Source organism: Dama dama, chromosome 11, assembly GCF_033118175.1.
Source record: "Dama dama isolate Ldn47 chromosome 11, ASM3311817v1, whole genome shotgun sequence".
In the NCBI taxonomy this organism is placed as follows: Eukaryota; Metazoa; Chordata; class Mammalia; order Artiodactyla; family Cervidae; genus Dama; species Dama dama.
Window position 1 is genome coordinate 5,757,890 of NC_083691.1, and position 15,741 is coordinate 5,773,630.

At 58.6% G+C, this 15,741-nt stretch overlaps 1 protein-coding gene across 1 annotated transcript in view; it reads left to right on the top strand.

Annotated features, from left to right (window-relative positions):
* The window catches only part of FIBCD1 (fibrinogen C domain containing 1), a 30,290-nt gene extending 15,349 nt beyond the window's left edge, over positions 1-14,941 (top strand). Inside the window, exons 5-7 of the mRNA XM_061156168.1 lie at positions 10,697-10,793; positions 13,997-14,176; positions 14,682-14,941. Of these exons, the coding sequence (XP_061012151.1) occupies positions 10,697-10,793; positions 13,997-14,176; positions 14,682-14,941 (537 nt within the window). The remainder of the gene's footprint in view (positions 1-10,696; positions 10,794-13,996; positions 14,177-14,681) is intronic.
* Positions 14,942-15,741: the final 800 nt, after the last annotated feature.

Consider the following 15,741-nt stretch of genomic DNA (forward strand, 5'->3'; position numbering starts at 1 on the left):
ACCCTGGGCAGTGGTTCTGGAGCGGTGGAGGGGTACTGAGGTTGGGTCCTGGGACGACCGGCTGCTACTGTGAGTTCAAGGGCAGACGTTTTCCGTTATTCAGTAGGTGGTGTGTGTGCAGGAGACAGAAGGGGGAGCATGCACGGTTGCTGTGAGCAGAGATCCCCCCAGGGTCTCCTGGGGAGGAGCTGTCGCCATCTCCTTGCACATCCTGGTTCCTGCCCAGATGGGAACTGGGAGCGATGAAAAGGCAAGGGTGAGAGTCGCAGGTGGCCCGAGACCTCCCCTGGGCCAAGAGAAGGAGGAGGTGGGCGTGGCAGGGCGGCGGCCCTGGTTTGAACACCTGGAGGTCTCCTGATCGGCCAATGGAGAAGCCCCTTCTACAGCAGGGTAGGCACACAGGTCTCCCCTGGTCTGCGCCGCAAGTCCTCAACTCTGCCTTCGCAGGGGGAATGTAGCCACAAAACCAAAACGCCTGGGAGGTGCGTGGTGGCATACGAGGGTGAGGGCAGCGGCAAATGGAGCAGGAGGCGAGACAGGAAGGCCCGAGCGAGGCAGGAGGGCAGGGCCCAAGCGGATGCTCTCAGAGGGCAGAGCTGCCATCAGCAGCTGTGAGAGCTGCTGAGAGCCCCCTGAGGACCCCAAGACAGACATTCCTCTAAACGTCCCTGCAAGCTCCAGAGAGGGGAGCGTTTAGCACTGGACTCACATCTGAGCCTAAAAGCACTTTTGTTTTCCTATCTCGGAGCATCTGAGTTATGGCCTCCGCCTCTGGGACCCCCTCGGCAGGCAGAACAGCTCTGATACGCCAGCCAGAGCCCAGAAATCAGAGTTAAGGGTTAGGACAGGCTTAATGAAAGACCAGGATGCCGGCCCAGACCATGCATCTTCCACTCGGGTGGAGTGGAAGCCAATCTCCCGGGAAGTCAATTAGGGTTGGGGCCGGGAGGCGGGTAATTCCTCGGGCCTGGGCTTCGGGGGTGATTAGAGGGGAGTCGATGAGGTGCACTGGCCTGCCCAGCCCTCCCGCCCAGACATCTGGATCAGCCAGCCTGGAAGAAAGGCCATTCTCAGCAGAGAAGGGCTAGCGAGGCCCAAAGACGTTAATATCCATTTGGGCTTCCGTCAAAAGCAATCTTTTCCCGGATACCTCTGGGCGTCTGTCAGGATCACCTCCCTGCCACACGGGATCTCTTGGAAACTCAATTGCTGTTTGGGAGGGAGCTGGCTGCCACCTTGCTGGACCCCGATACCATCCATCCTCATTTAGGCTCCATGTCCAAACTGCCGGGCCTCGAGTGCCAACACGGGGGACAGGGTGCCTGGGGCCAGACACGCTAACCAGAACCTGCTTCCCAGAGAGCCGGGACTGCAAGAGGTTGGCACTCAGCATCCCTGGTTGCCTCGGGGCACTTTACAGTTTATATACCCTGGCCCTGCTGGCATGCAACCCCTGGAGACTCCCAGGGCAGCCTCAGCGAGGGCAAGCGGTTTGTTCAAGGTCATCCAGGTGGTGCTAGCGGTAAAGAATCTGCCTGCCAATGCAGGAGACAAAAGAGATGAAGGTTCGTCAGTCCCTGGGTCGGGAAGATCCCCTGGAGGAGGGCATGGCAACCCACTCCAGCATTCCTGCCTGGAGAATCCCACGGACAGAGGAGCCTGGCTGGCCACAGCCCATAGTGTCGCAAAGAGTCAGACACGACTGAAGTGACTCAGCACGCACGCACCTGGCAAATAAGCAGCCCGGCCTCGTGCAAGTTTGTGGAACCAACTGTCGCATGGTGTCACTTGTCAGTTTACGGCTCAATCATGGGGTGCCAGCCATGGGCCTGAGGATTCCGCAGCAAGGTGCCAGCCTGGCAGGGAGCTAGACAAGTCAGCCAGCCTGTGTGGGGGCCACAGGGCTAGGGGTCCAGGGGGACCCCAGAGGATGAGGTGAGGAGAGTGTCCAGGCAAAGGGAACACGTGCAGGGGTGGCAGGGAGAGGGCAGGGCTTGTTCTGGGACCTTGGTGGCTCCGTTCTGCTTGCGTATCGCTCAGGGGCCCGGGGACGGGTGGGAAAGCAGGCAGGGCCTGGGTCGCGTGGTTTTGCAGATGCTGTAGGAGTCAGGCTTTCTCCCTGGGGGCACGATGGGCTCTTGGGAGGGAGTGACCCAGAGACGGGGGGCCAAGGGGGAGAGTGTGCGAGCAGCTCAGGAACGGGGGTTGCAGGGGCCTCGAATCCTTGCAGAGGGCGTGGGAGTCACCATGTGGGAATGAGGTCAGGGGATAGGGGTACACAGGCCTCAAGGTGGCCTCTCTGATGATGTGGCCACTGGCCCTCGTGGAGCCCCAGCCCCTCTCCACACTCACCATTGACCACAATGACCCAGGCCACACGGGGTCAAGCTGATCAGCCAGGCCGCTGCTGAACCTGCCACATGCACCCCACCCACACCCGCCCTGCAAAAGGAGGAGGAAAGCAGGATGGAAGGTCCGCCCCCTGTTCACCTGTGACCCTGGGCAAGGGGCCCAGCTTGGTTGCCGGGTCATTTGAGAGTCCTCCCGGGTCCCCCCCTTGTGCTCCCTTTTTGCATCTGTCACAGGTGTTGTCCGTCTGTGTCCCCACCAGGCTAGAGCTCTGCAAGGCGGCAGCTGGTCACCCGGTGGCCCCCATAGCTCAGGGGTCCACACGGTGCTTGCACACCAATCTGTGCTCCTAAATACTTGCAGGATGGGTAACCGTTGGCATCTTCTGGCAGCATAACTTCCCCTCTTGGAACCTCAGTTTTCTCATCCATTAAATGGGAATAAAGTAGTGCTCTTCAGGGTGGGGGGGTGTCAGAATCCCCCACACGCTGCTCACTTGTGGGGCAGGGGCAGAGGAAGGGGAAGGGGCACCAAGGGACCCCCTGAGAACAGAGGAACTGACTCAACCTTGTAGGATCTTATGGTCAAACCGTGTCTTTATTATTATTTTTTACTTTTTTGGCTGCACCCCACAGCATGTGGGATCTTTAGTTCCCCAACCAGGGGTCGAACCCACGCCCCCTGCATTGGAAGGCAGAATTGTTACCACTGTACCTCTGGGGGAATCCCAAGTGGTGTTTTTAAAGAGGAGGAAGATTTGTTAAAAACAGAAGCCAAATTTCCTCATTTGGAAGGGTGATGCGTGGGACGAAGCAGCCGTTTCCAGCTCATCCCCGGGGCCCTGAGAGACTGGAAAGGTCATATTCCCTCTGGGGGCGTCCCCTTCCTCGTCTGGCCAGTGGGGTGGCCCCTGTGTGTTACATGTTCACCTTTCAGGGCCTGGGGAACAGGGTGACCAGGCCCAGGGCCCGGTTGGGGTTTTGTGGCTGGGAGGAGGGTCCAGCCGGCGTCTGCAGAGTGGGTCCCCCACTGTCCTGTCCTTCGACCCCGGGGTCACAGCCTTGCCCCCACCAGGGTCGCTTCAGTGGAGCTGCCAGCCGGCCTGATTGCCAAGCCCTTGTCTTTGCATAATCACCAGTTGAGGTCACAGAAATCAGGTCCAGTTCAGCGTCTCCTACCGCGGGGACCTGCAATAGGACTGGCTCTGCTCTGTGTCCCCCGCTCAGATCCACGATGCCACCAGCTTTCCCCCGGCCCTACCAGCCGAGTGCCCAAGCCTGCGTTCTCTGCCAGGCATTTTACTGCCGTGCAGGGTCAGCTGGCTCAGACGGGCCTCTAATTGGCTCCACGGCGAGAGCAAACCTCCCCTCCCACCGTGTCCATTCCCTCCCTACCTGCACGCCCCAGGCTGAGGAAAATCCTTCTCTTACTGGGAAGACATCAAAGGAACTGAACCCCTGAACAGAGCCCAGCCCAGCAGGGGATCAGGCTCAAGAGAGATGAAAGCTCCCAGCCTCAGCCAGGATGCAGGTGATGGGGGGGCTGTGGGACACACTGGGGGCGCCACCTAGCAGGACTTGGGGGTCCGCCAGGGTGCAGTCTCCCCGCTGTGTGCCAGGGGCTGCGGAGGCAGGAGGAGACCTGCCGTGACATCAGTGGCTGTCGCCTGGCTCCCCAGTGTTCCGGAGGAGTCCTCCGAGCGCACGCTGATAATGACCGCGTCCACTGCTGATGGCACCCCTCTGGTCCGTGAGTGATGCGCTGGGAGCGGTTAGGATTTTTCAAACTTTGAACGTAGACGGGGTGGGGGCTGCACGTGGAGCTCAGCCCGGCGCCTCAGCATCTGATAAACAGCAGCTCTGAGCGCCGTTTGCCTGGAGCCGACAGCCACCGCCTGCCAAGCCTGGGAAACATGGCGGGGCGCCAGGCCCAGGGGTACCATTTGCAGTCATAGACAAGGAGTGGGCCCACTTCCTTCTGGGCTTCCGCGGCTGGTTCTGAAGGAGAGAGAGGTTAGACATACCGTGCCCCTCCCCCACCCCACCGGGCTCACACCTACCTTTTCCTGCCTGGCATCTTCACTGTGACCCTGCAGGGCTGACGAAGGGGTTGCTGATGGGGCCTTTGAAAATATATATATTTATTTGTCTGCCCAGGTCTTAGTTGCGGCCTGTGGGATCTTGAGTCACGCCGTGAGGGATCTGGTTCCCTGACCAGGGATCAAACCCAGGCTCCCTGCATGGGGAACTTGGAGTCTTAGCCACTGGACCCCCAGGGAAGTCCCTGATGGGACCTTTTTTTTTTTTACAGAGAGGGGAACTAAGGCTCAGAAAGGGTCCCGTGACTTGTCTGAGGTTACACGACCCACAGCCAGGATTTGAACTCAGTTTGGCCTTATTCCAGCAACTGTGCTCTTGCTAGCAAGCCCAGGCGCTGGGAGTTGCTGCCCAGAGGTGTCCAGAAAGGACTGGAGGAGCAACTGCCTCCTGGGAAAGCCGGCAGAGCGTCCCCAGGGGCCAGCTTTGAAGGGCTGCGTTTGTTCCACGTCTAAGTTCTTTGTTCTTTAGAGACAAGAATCCGCCTCTGCCATAGCCTGCCACCCCTCCTCCCAGAACCGCCTGCTCAGGAGGCCTGGGAAGGCTGGTGGAGCACAACCAACACAGCTCTGCCTGTAATTGGTTTCCAGAGCAGCTTCATCAGAGTCGAGGAAAAATCTCAGATGCTGCCTCCTGGGGACCCCGCCCACCACCACCACCTCATAGCATTTGGACCCACCCTGTGTCTGTCTCTTGTGCCTCAGCTCCTCTGACCACCTGCCAAGACCCTGCTCAATCTGCAGTTCACCTGAACACCTCTTCCTTCAGAAAGCCCTCTAGGAACCCACCCTCCCAACCATCCCAGCAGGTGGCTCATCCTCTTCTGAGCTCTGGACAAATGTAACAACAAGCGTGACCCTGATGGAATGCTGTGTTATCAACCAGCCCATTTAACAATGTCACCGTATGCTGGTGGGTTGGAGCTGTTATAATTCCCATTTTACAGATGAGAAAACTGAGGCACGAAGATCAAAAGAACACCTCAGATTGGGAGCTGCTCAGCCCTGAGGCTGCTGGCTTGTGCATCCATCTCTCCTGGGGCTGTGAGCTCTCTGAGGGTCATAGTCCCCCCACCGCGAGTCCAGGCACACCACATGGGGTCTGCAGGAGCAACCCTATCATTTTGCAGAAGAGAGAAACCAAGACTCAGATGGTCGCACTGCCCTAGGCTGGAGCCTGGATAGAACTTGAATCTCCTGGGTGCCAGCCCAGTGGGTTTCCTGGGACCCGCTCAGCACAGCTATGAGGGAGAGACAGGGGACTCACAGGCCTAGAGGCACAGTGTCCACCCCCTCAGCCAAGGGGCACCCTGGGCCACCCGCAGTTTTTGTGTCAATCTCCCGACTTCAGGTTTCAGTGGGCCCCTGCCTTGAGGCACTCCTACTCCGCAGAGGTCTCCCCACCTCTCCAGACCTTAGTCTTCTCATCTGTCAAATGGCAGCATGAATCCCTCCCTCCTGGGTTGTGGTGGGGAGGACTGAGATCATCCTTGAAGGCACTGGGTGACTGCAGAGCCAGGCCCCGACTCTCAGGAGGTCTCCGCGCTCTGGGCAGCGTGGCTAACGTGATCAGCTGGGGCCCATGGGAGGAAAAGGCCCAGAGGACACTGAACCTGTGGAGCGCGAGACAGGCCCCAGGAGCCTGTCTGACACACGGGACAGTCGGCCGCTCTGCTGCTCCCCCACCCGCTCCCGCCGCCCAAATGCAGCGGCTCCTTCCTTTGAAACCTCCGGGCACCATCTGCAGGACCATGTGGGCCCAGCGCTCCCTTGGCAGAGCCTCCCCGAGCGGCACTTGGAAGACGCTGGGCGGCAGGCGGCTGGCTTCTGAGAATCCGCAGCAAAAAAAACACGCCCGTCTGTCTGCCCACTCGTGGCATCTGCCCAGGAGGCCGCGGAAGCGTTTCTCCATCAATCACTTTGCAGCCGGAACCCGAGGGAGAGGCCCCAAGAGCTGGGCCAGTGGATATTTTAGCCCTAAAATTCATAGTTTGTTTCCCCACCTTATCCCCACCATTTTTGTCTAAATGGAGACTCCTGTTCCATGGCCAGGATGGAGGAGGGGGATGTGGATGCTTCAATCCTTTACTTGCATCCCCCCATTTTTTCATTTGGCTGTGCCAGTTCTTACTTGAAGCATGTGGGACCTTTTAGTTGCAGCATGGGGGATCTAGTTCCCTGACCAGGAATCAAACCCGGGCCCGCTGCATTGGGAATGCTGAGTCCAAGAGATCGTTTTCTTTTTTTTTTTTTCCCTGCTACACTGAGCAGCCTGTGGGATCTTAGTTCCCCAACCAGGGATTGAACCCAGGCCTTTGGCAGTGAAAGCGTGGAGTCTTAACCACTGGACCACCAGGGAAGTCCCTTGCTTCCTTCTTTGTATCTTCTTGTCTGGCTGATCCTTGCTCTGTAATTGAAGGTCTTCTGGTGGGTGACATCTGGCCCTCCAGGGTTCCCAAAGCCCAGCTGGTTTCCAGAAATCTCAAGCCACAACTGCAGTTCACCCTGAACCCCAAGTCAGAGAAAACACTCCTGGGAGCCTGGGAGGACCTGCGGATGACCTGTGGCCTGTGCCGACCTGGGACGCATGGCATGCTGTGGTCAGCTCAAGGGCAAGATGCGGGCTTTTCAGTCTGAGATTCCAGCCATTGCCCAGCGTGCTCGGTCACCCAGTGTCGGAGCTACGGGATCAAGACAGCCCACGGCAAAGGCTGGCAACTTCAAACTGCGGGTCGTGATCCATTGGCTGGTGGAGAAATCGATTTAATGGGTTGTGAGCAACATGTTTTTTTTTTTTTTTTAATGAAGTGGAGTGGAGTAGAACAGAATAGCAGGATGGAAAATATTAACGCCCATCTATCTGAAGGACAGCTATCATTTTGGAAAGCTTTTGTTTCAGATACAAAAAGCTGTGAGTATGCATGTCAGGATGTCAACTGCATTTCCCTGGGTCACAGTCCGAGAGTCTGAAAGCCGCTTCTTTGGAACTGCAGCAGGGCTGTGTCTCAGCCCCGGAAGGGGTTGGTCACGGTTTGTTACCACTCGGAAGAGCGCCCGTGTTGGCAAATGATGCTCTGACCTCTGAGCTGCGGCGGATTGGAGCCAAATTGTCAAGACGTCTGCTGCTCTCAGCGATGGCAGGTGCTTCCCAGGTGGAGGAGAGAGGCCGGGAGGCCCCGGTGGCCTTGAATGTGTGCTCACCACCTCTGATCATTCACCCAGACCGAGCCGTAGCTGGGGCCCTGCCTGCTACTGGCACCCAGCCTGGAAAAGTAGCAGGAAAGGAGGGCTGAAGACAGGGGGATGCTGAGAGATCAGCTCTTGGCCTGAGAGGCCTGGCAAGGAGACAAGGGGGCAGGTTTGGGACGCCCCTGGTGGGTGGCAAATGAGCACGTGGACGTGGGTGGTGAGACACGGACTTCCGGGTATCCAGCACGGCCTCAGGCTACGGAGTGAGGGGTGAGTCAGACTGTCCACTCATAGCTGCCTGACTTCTGGCCAGTGTCTGAGCTTCTGTCTCCTGGAATGGAAAGCGGGGCAGGTCAGAGGACCCAGAACTGGGCTCCCAGAGTAGGAGTAAGGAAGTGTGTGCACCGGACAAGGAGAACTTAGCCTGAGCGTCGGCTGTGGTCAGCTCTCAACCCAAGCCGGCCTGCCTGTCCCAGTGGCTAGGGTTCCTGTCCTGCCTGTGCCTGCAAGCGTGACCCGCCCACTTTCCACTTCATAATAGCGGGAACAGGAAAAACAACAGCGATGGCAATAATGATACCAACTACTCTGTGATTTATTCCTCGCTGAGGTCTGGGAGGCCGGCTGAGTGGTGGGTGAGGCAAGCATGGCCTCGGGGGCAGGAATGATGCTCCTGGGCCACATGTTGGGTCATGCGGGGGCCAGGACGGGCCCTTGCTCCGGGGTCACCCTGGATCCCCTCCCAGAAGCCAGGCCCTCTGGCCATCTGCTATTCCTCTGATCTGCCCTGCTTCCCACCTGGGTGGGGAATCCCCTCAACCAGGCATCACCCCGTGTTCCCCTGCCCTAAGGGCCCTTACTTGGATTTCCCAGCTGGTTCCTGACACGGATGTTAAGTGCGACATTTGGGGGAATAGACTTGGGACAGCCCCCCTGGTCAGTTCTGGAGGAGACAAGCCCAAGTCTGGGAGCAATGTGGCCTAGGGCCAGGGCTGAGAGAGAAGGGAGGAGGCCCTGGTGGTCTGTGTCCTGGGGCTGTGGGTCTCCTCGTCTGGTATGGGCTGACCCCTGCCTATGTGCCAGGCCCTGAGCTGACTGTCTGTGGGTGAAAGTTAAAGTGTTAGGACTGCAACCCTTCGCAACCCTTTGGTTGCATGGAATTCTCCAGGCAAGAATATAGCAGTGGGTTGTCATTCCCTTCTCCAGGGGATCTTCCCCACCCAGGGATTGAACCCAGGTCTCCTACATTGCAGGCAGTTTTTTTTTTTTTTTTTAAACCATCTGAGCTATCTACAGCCAATGGGCAAGGGCCGGGGGGTGAGGGTGGTGGGGTGGTGTTGATGCCGAGATCCCCATTTTACAGATGAGGAAACTGAGGCTCAGAGAAGCGTCGTCACTGGCTGGCACTGTAAGTGGCAGAACCCAAGCTCTAGAGCCCAGATTGGGAACCACTGTCCTCCCCGCCCCTGCCCCTCTCCTCCGCCCCAGCAGCCCTCCCACCACCCCCCACCTCCAGCCCTGTTCTTCCTGCAGAAACAGGCTCTGCTGTCCGAGGCCTTCTCGGGGGAGTGTCTGAGCTTCTGCCAGGATTAGGCCTTTCAAAGGGCACGTGCTCAGGGTCCCAATCTGCAGCCATCAATACCCGCTCTCCACCGGCTCTCTGATCTCCGAGCCTGATCGAATTTCCTTCTGCTCGCGTCCCTTCTGAGGGCTTTCACGTGTCAGGGCCAGGCCGGGTTGAAGGTAGCCAAGCAAAGGAAAAAGGTGTCGCCTCCCTCCCCTCCCGCCACCTGACGTCAGAGCTGCCCGAGCGGCCGCGGTGATGGACGGTGCCCCGCGGACAGACCCGGAGCTGCAGGCAGACGCCGCACAGGGCGGTTCCGGGCGGCTGAAGTCGGGCTGCTTAGTAATGGATCGGGCGGCTCTGCTGGTGCCGCGGCCAAACCTCTAACACCTCAGACGCGGGCACAGATGGAGGCGGTGGGGGCGAGTGCTGCCTCTGCAAATGAGCAAGAAAAAGGCTTGTTAGACAGAAAGGCTTGGGGGCGGAGGGGGGGTGGGGGGCGGCAAGCGGGGGAACAGGATTGTCAGCGGATCCTGTAAATACTCAAGGCAGCTCTGGCCTGGACCAGCGTGCTACTTATTTCAAAGCAATTTAACCGATGGGATTCCGGACTCCCAAATCAAGAATGTTATTAAAATGAAGAACAGAGGCGGCCGGCAGCTGGCTGCAGACTCCTGGTGCTCCCCTGAGAGGTGGCCCGGGCTCTGCTTTCCCAGGGCCCCCTGCCGATCCCCTACCAGGGGTTTTTTAATAGGGTTGGCGGGGATGTGCATGAATGTAGCAGGGGTGTATTGAGAGACCCAGCCAAGCCGGTGTGTGTGTGTGTGTTAAGTGCAGTGTCAGTCACTCAGTCGTGTCCGACTCTGCAACCCCATAGACTGTAGCCCATCAGGCTCCACTGTCCATGGGATTCTCCAGGCAAGAATGCTGGAGTGGGCTGCTGTGCCCTCCTCCAGGGAATCTTCCCAACCCAGGGATCAAACCCGGGTCTCCTGCATTGCAGGCAGATTCTTTGTCATCTGGGCCACCAGGGACACCCTGTGTGTGTGTGTGTGTGTGTGTGTGTGTGTGTTGTTGGGCTTTAAAAACTCAAGAATGGGTTTTTGTTCAGTTTTGTTTTGGACCCAGGAAAAGGTACAGGGACCTTTGTTCAGCCCCTTATTATTTGACCAGTGGGGAAACTGAGGTCCCTGCAGGGATGGGACCAGTCCAGGGTCACACAGTGAGGCAGCAGAGTGGGTCTGGAAGTCTGTTTCTCTCCACTGCACCCCAGTCCACCCCGGTTCCTCCTTGAGGGGGTATTTCAGGGCCTGGGGGCATTTGGTCAGTTCCCCCGCCTCGGAATATCATGAGCCTCCCAGGTCTGGGTCCCAGCGAGAGCTGTTGAGAGATACGAGGCTCAGCCCCTGTGCTCCCCAAGTGGGCAGGTGAGGGGCAGTGGGACGCATGTGGGGTCCTGGGAAGTCTGGGGCCAGCTCTCCATTCTCATCCGCTCTCAGGTGTTTCAGCGACGGGAGGACGGCTCCGTAAACTTCTTCCGAGGCTGGGAGGCGTACCGCGACGGCTTCGGCAAGCTCACGGGGGAGCACTGGCTAGGTGAGACCCCCGCCCGCCTGACGCCTGGCCTGCCCTCTCCCTGTGCAATGCAGGCTGTCACACATGAGCCCCCTCCTCACGTGGATGCCAGCCAGGTCTCCGTGACCCCCCGTGCCCAGGTCAGCTCCCAGGTTCTGCGTGGAAAGGGGACCTGTGCACCCAGTGGAATGTGTCTAGGAGCAGGAAGCCCAGGGCGGTGCATGCGCCGTGGCTGGGTCCCTCGAGGATGTGTGCTTGTCCTGCTGGGGGCGCCCTGGGACCTGGTTGCTGTGGCCGATGCAGGTGCTGGAAGACCAGGATGACCCTCACGCTCCCCTTACCCTTGAGGGTCAGCGCCCACCCCCCAGAGCAGCAGTGGTGCCCCTGCCACCCCTGGCATCTTAACTGAAATCTGTTGGCAGCCATTGAGTGCAGCAAAAGCATCTAAGCGGAGCCTTGAGCAGCTCCTGGCAGGCAGGGAGCCCCAATGAGGATGTCAACGGGAGCCCAGTCCTCAACTGCCCTGTGATGTGCCCTGCCTCTGCTTTTCCACATTCCCCTGCCACCTTTTCATCTAGTGTTTTGTCTTTTCCTATTGAGTTATGAGAGCTTTTTATATATTAAGGTTATTGATTCTTTGTCAGATACCCCTGATACATAGTTACTCCCAGTCATTTGTCTTTCAGCATCTCTTTTTTGGTAACATTATTGCTTATTTCCTAGGAGTTTTAACTTTTTTTCATGTAGTTGATTGCGCTAGTCTTTTCCTTCATATCTTCTGAGTTTTAGGCCCTGTTTTTCTCTCCCGGTGTCATAAAAATGTCTATTTTTAAAATGCCTTTTCAGTGTTCGGTGGTAGGTTCAGCTCTTTAATCCACCTGGAAGTTCACTGGGGTGACGATGGGGGTCTGAGTATGTTTCCTCATCTTCCTCCTCATGCTCTGTGATCTGAACTCTGATGGATGGTGGGGATGGAACTCCAATCACCCCAGGGGCCCAGGGAAGTGGGGGTTGTGAGCATCCTGGTGGATCTACAAGGACTGGAGAAACCCAGAGGGTAAAGATGAGGGAGGTGGAGGCAGGAGGGAAGGGGGCCTTGAGGGGAGGAAGGGTAGAGAGAAGGGAGACCTTGGGCCCTCCCTCAGGACACCTGGGGTCCCCCATAGGCACTGGGCTGGCTTATTAAGGAGTGGAACTCTGCTTATCCCGGCAGAGTGGTGTCCTAATGGGGGTCCATGGGGCCCACTCGGGGGTGGGGGAAGGAATCTTCCACCATCCCCATGGGGCTGGGCTCCCTCTTGCCCTACACCTGGATCAGATCATCTGTCCTGGGCAAGAACTAAATGAGCGCACACAGTCTGGGCTAAGTCTGCCACTTAGCAGCTGTGTGACCTGGGCCAGTGACTTCACCTCTTGGCACCTCATTCTCCTCACCTATAAAACACGGATAATACTAGCAGTCGTCTCATGGATCACGACAGCAGTGGCAAGCACCTGGACCATGTGTGCAGTGGGCCAGGCGTGTTCTAAGAGCTGTACAGGGACCCTTTAATTAAATTGGACTCACTCGAATCCCCCTGGCCTCATTAATCCACGTGAAACGCTCATAGCAGCACCTGGCATTTGTAAGTGCTGTCTGCGGGGTGGGGGCTTCTGTCAGCGGTGCCTACAGCCTGCCCTTTACAGCTTGGGAAGCCCTCTGACCCTCACTCCACGGGTGTGCAGCCTGGGGCCCAGATAGGGCCCCAGCTTGCTATGAGGCTCCAGCCCAAGGAGACAAGGCCCCTGGGCTCCGGCAGCCGGGTCCTCGGTGATGGATGCCAGTGGATGCAGGGAGGTTCCGGCTGTCTGGATGGCTTTTGCTCTTGTCATGGTTCCTTTTCCTCTGCCCGGGACCTGGACCAGAGTCTTCCCTCTGGGCTGGTTGGGGAGGAGCCCACATAGCCCTCCCTCCCGCCCTGGGGGCGTCCACACGCTGACCCACGCAGGAGAGGAAGGCAGGAGAGACAGGCTGAGGAAATGTCACTTGGTGCCAATAACTTGTAAGGCGTTTAATTAAAAGCCCTCTTAATCAAGAGGTAATCAAACTGGCAGGGAAACATCTTGAGTGTGAGTGGCGGAGAGGGGGGGTGGAAGGGGAAAGGGAGGGCCTGGCATGAGACCCCAGGGTGGGCACAGGAGAGCGCAGGAGGGGAGGGACAGTGGTGGGGGGAAGGAAGTAGGACAGGGTGTGCTGAGGGGTGTCCGGAGCCAGGCATGGTCTTCTGCCTCTCGTCCACTAGGCCAGTGTTTATTGAGCACCTATTGTGTGCTGGCCCACCTCAGATGCTGGGGTTCCACAGTGAGCGGGACAGTCATGCTGATCACATGGAGCTTCCACGCTGGTGGAGGGGGGAGCCCGACATGGAAATAGGCAGCTGGAATCAGAATGATAAACACCAACAGGGGGCACCTGGGTTGGCAGAGGTCCTTCACTTCGACAGGAGGGCAGGCAGTCTTCCTGAGGAAGTGAGATCTGAAAATGAGCAGAAAGCAACCAGGTGAGGGGGCTTCCTTGGTGGCTCAGCGGTAAAGAATCCACCTGCCAATGCAGGAAATGTGGGTTCAATCCTTGGGTCAGGAAGATCCCCTGCAGAAGGAAATGGCAACCTGTCCCAGTATTCTTGCCTGGGAAACCCCATGGACAGAGGCGCCTAATGGGCTACAGCCCATGGGGTCGCAAAGAGTTGGACACAACTGAGCAACTAAAGAACAACATCAAAGCAGGTGAGGAGAGTAGGGAAAAGTGTCTCAGGCAGAGGGAACAGCATGTGCAAAGGCTGTCAGGCCAGGGAGTGCATGTGAGGACCAGATCCCATCTAACCGGAGCCCAGAGTGTCAGAGAAGATTAAGGCGCCATCACCCCCAACCCAGAAGATTTTCCAGACTCCTCTTGACTCCTGCAGCTTTTTACCAGCCTTCAGCTTAAAACATTTGGAAAGCACAGCCTGATTTAAAGCAAATACAAAACACACAGAGCATGAAAACCCATCAGTCCTGTTTCCTGCCAAACACAGCTCTGCAGGAAGAAGGAAGTAGCCTGGGGCTGAAAGGACACCCTTAGCGGTTGTTGTTCCTTTCTGTCACCAACCACATCAGCTTAGCTCTCATGTCCCCTTGGTTCTCTCTAGGGAGGTCACTTCCTCAGCCCCCAGCTTCTCCCATCATTCTCTCCCTTATTTCAGGGCTCAAGAGGATCCACGCCCTGACCACTCAGGCGGCCTACGAGCTACACGTGGACCTAGAAGACTTTGACAATGGCACAGCCTATGCCCACTACGGGAGCTTTGGCGTGGGGCTGTTCTCTGTGGACCCTGAGGAAGACGGATACCCGCTCACCGTGGCTGACTACTCGGGCACGGCAGGTAAGGGTCCAGGCTGCAGTGGTGGTGGAGAAGGGCTGGGGCCACCTCCCCACCTGGATGGACAAAGGAAGTCTTTCCAGGCCAGGGGCCAGCATCAAGGCTGCTCACCAGCACCACCAAGGGCCCAGCTGGTCCTCATCCCAGCCCCGTGAAGCTCTCAGGGCCTCTCCCACAGAACCACCCATTTTGCAGATGAGCGAAGAGCTCAGAGCCAGGAATCAGGCAGGACATCTGGAGTTTGAGCTCTGCTGAGCCTCTCCGTGGCCTCTGGGCTGGGTTTCTCCTCTAGGGGCCAAGGCAAGAAAACCCTGAAAAGGGTGTGTGACAAGTCTAGGAGGAGAGAGAGGCCGCGGGGACCCTCAGGGCGGCACTGGGGCTGCCTGTGGGCACCAAGGGGGTGCGAAGGGGCAGGTGCGCGCGCGCTCACGTGTGTGCATCGTGCACGGGAAGCTGCGTGCACGCACCCGTGCCCCACTGAACACACCTCCTGTGTACACCTGCGCAGGGGACTCCCTCCTGAAGCACAGCGGCATGAAGTTCACCACCAAGGACCGCGACAGTGACCACTCAGAGAACAACTGTGCCGCCTTCTACCGCGGCGCCTGGTGGTACCGCAACTGCCACACGTCCAACCTCAACGGGCAGTACCTGCGCGGCGCACACGCCTCCTACGCCGACGGCGTCGAGTGGTCCTCCTGGACTGGCTGGCAGTACTCACTCAAGTTCTCGGAGATGAAGATCCGGCCGGTCCGTGAGGACCGCTAGACCGGCGCGCTCCTGCCCTGCCGCATCCCTGCTGCCCCGCCCCCCGCCCCCGCCACGCCCCGCCCTCGCCCCGCCCCCATCACCACGCCCTGCCCCCTCGCCCCTCCCCACCCTCGCCCCAGCCCGCCCCACCCCCACCATCACCTCGCCCCCTCGCCCCGCCCCCAGCCACCACACCCTGCCCCCTCGCCCCGCCCCGCCGTCACCACGTCCACCCCAACTCCGCTCCTGCCCAGATGCCCGCCTGCCCGTGCATGACTGACCTGCTCTCGCCATGGGGTGGGCCAAGCCAACCCCGACCCGAAGCACCCCCTGAACGAGTGAGGCCACACAGCACCTTCACACTGTCCCCACCCCCAATTTGCCCCTGCTGATGGGGCGGGGCAAATCTGACCACCCCGAATTCTGCCTGCCCCGACTTTAGGTCCATGGGCCACGTGTCTGCCTCGGCCTTGGCCAGGAGTCGGCCACGTGCTCCTGGCAGCCCTTCCACTTTGCCAGCGCAAACATCTGGAGTCATGGGCGGTGGAGGAGGGGCAGCTGGCACCCCTGGAGCCCTTTTAGCAGACAGAGGGAAGGGTCAGATATTTCTAGTCGGCCCGAGGCCAGCCTCCTCTGACCCTCTAGACCCCTCCTCAGTTTCTCTGGCGCCTGGAGGTCCCCCTCTCTCCCAAGGACTGGGGAGTGGTGGTGCTCAGGGCTGCCTGTGCCCATGGGCTAGGTGGCCACATCCCTGCACGTCCTGGGGCCAGGCTGGGGTGCAGCTGCCTTCAGGAACTCACACCCCGAGGTGGCTAAGA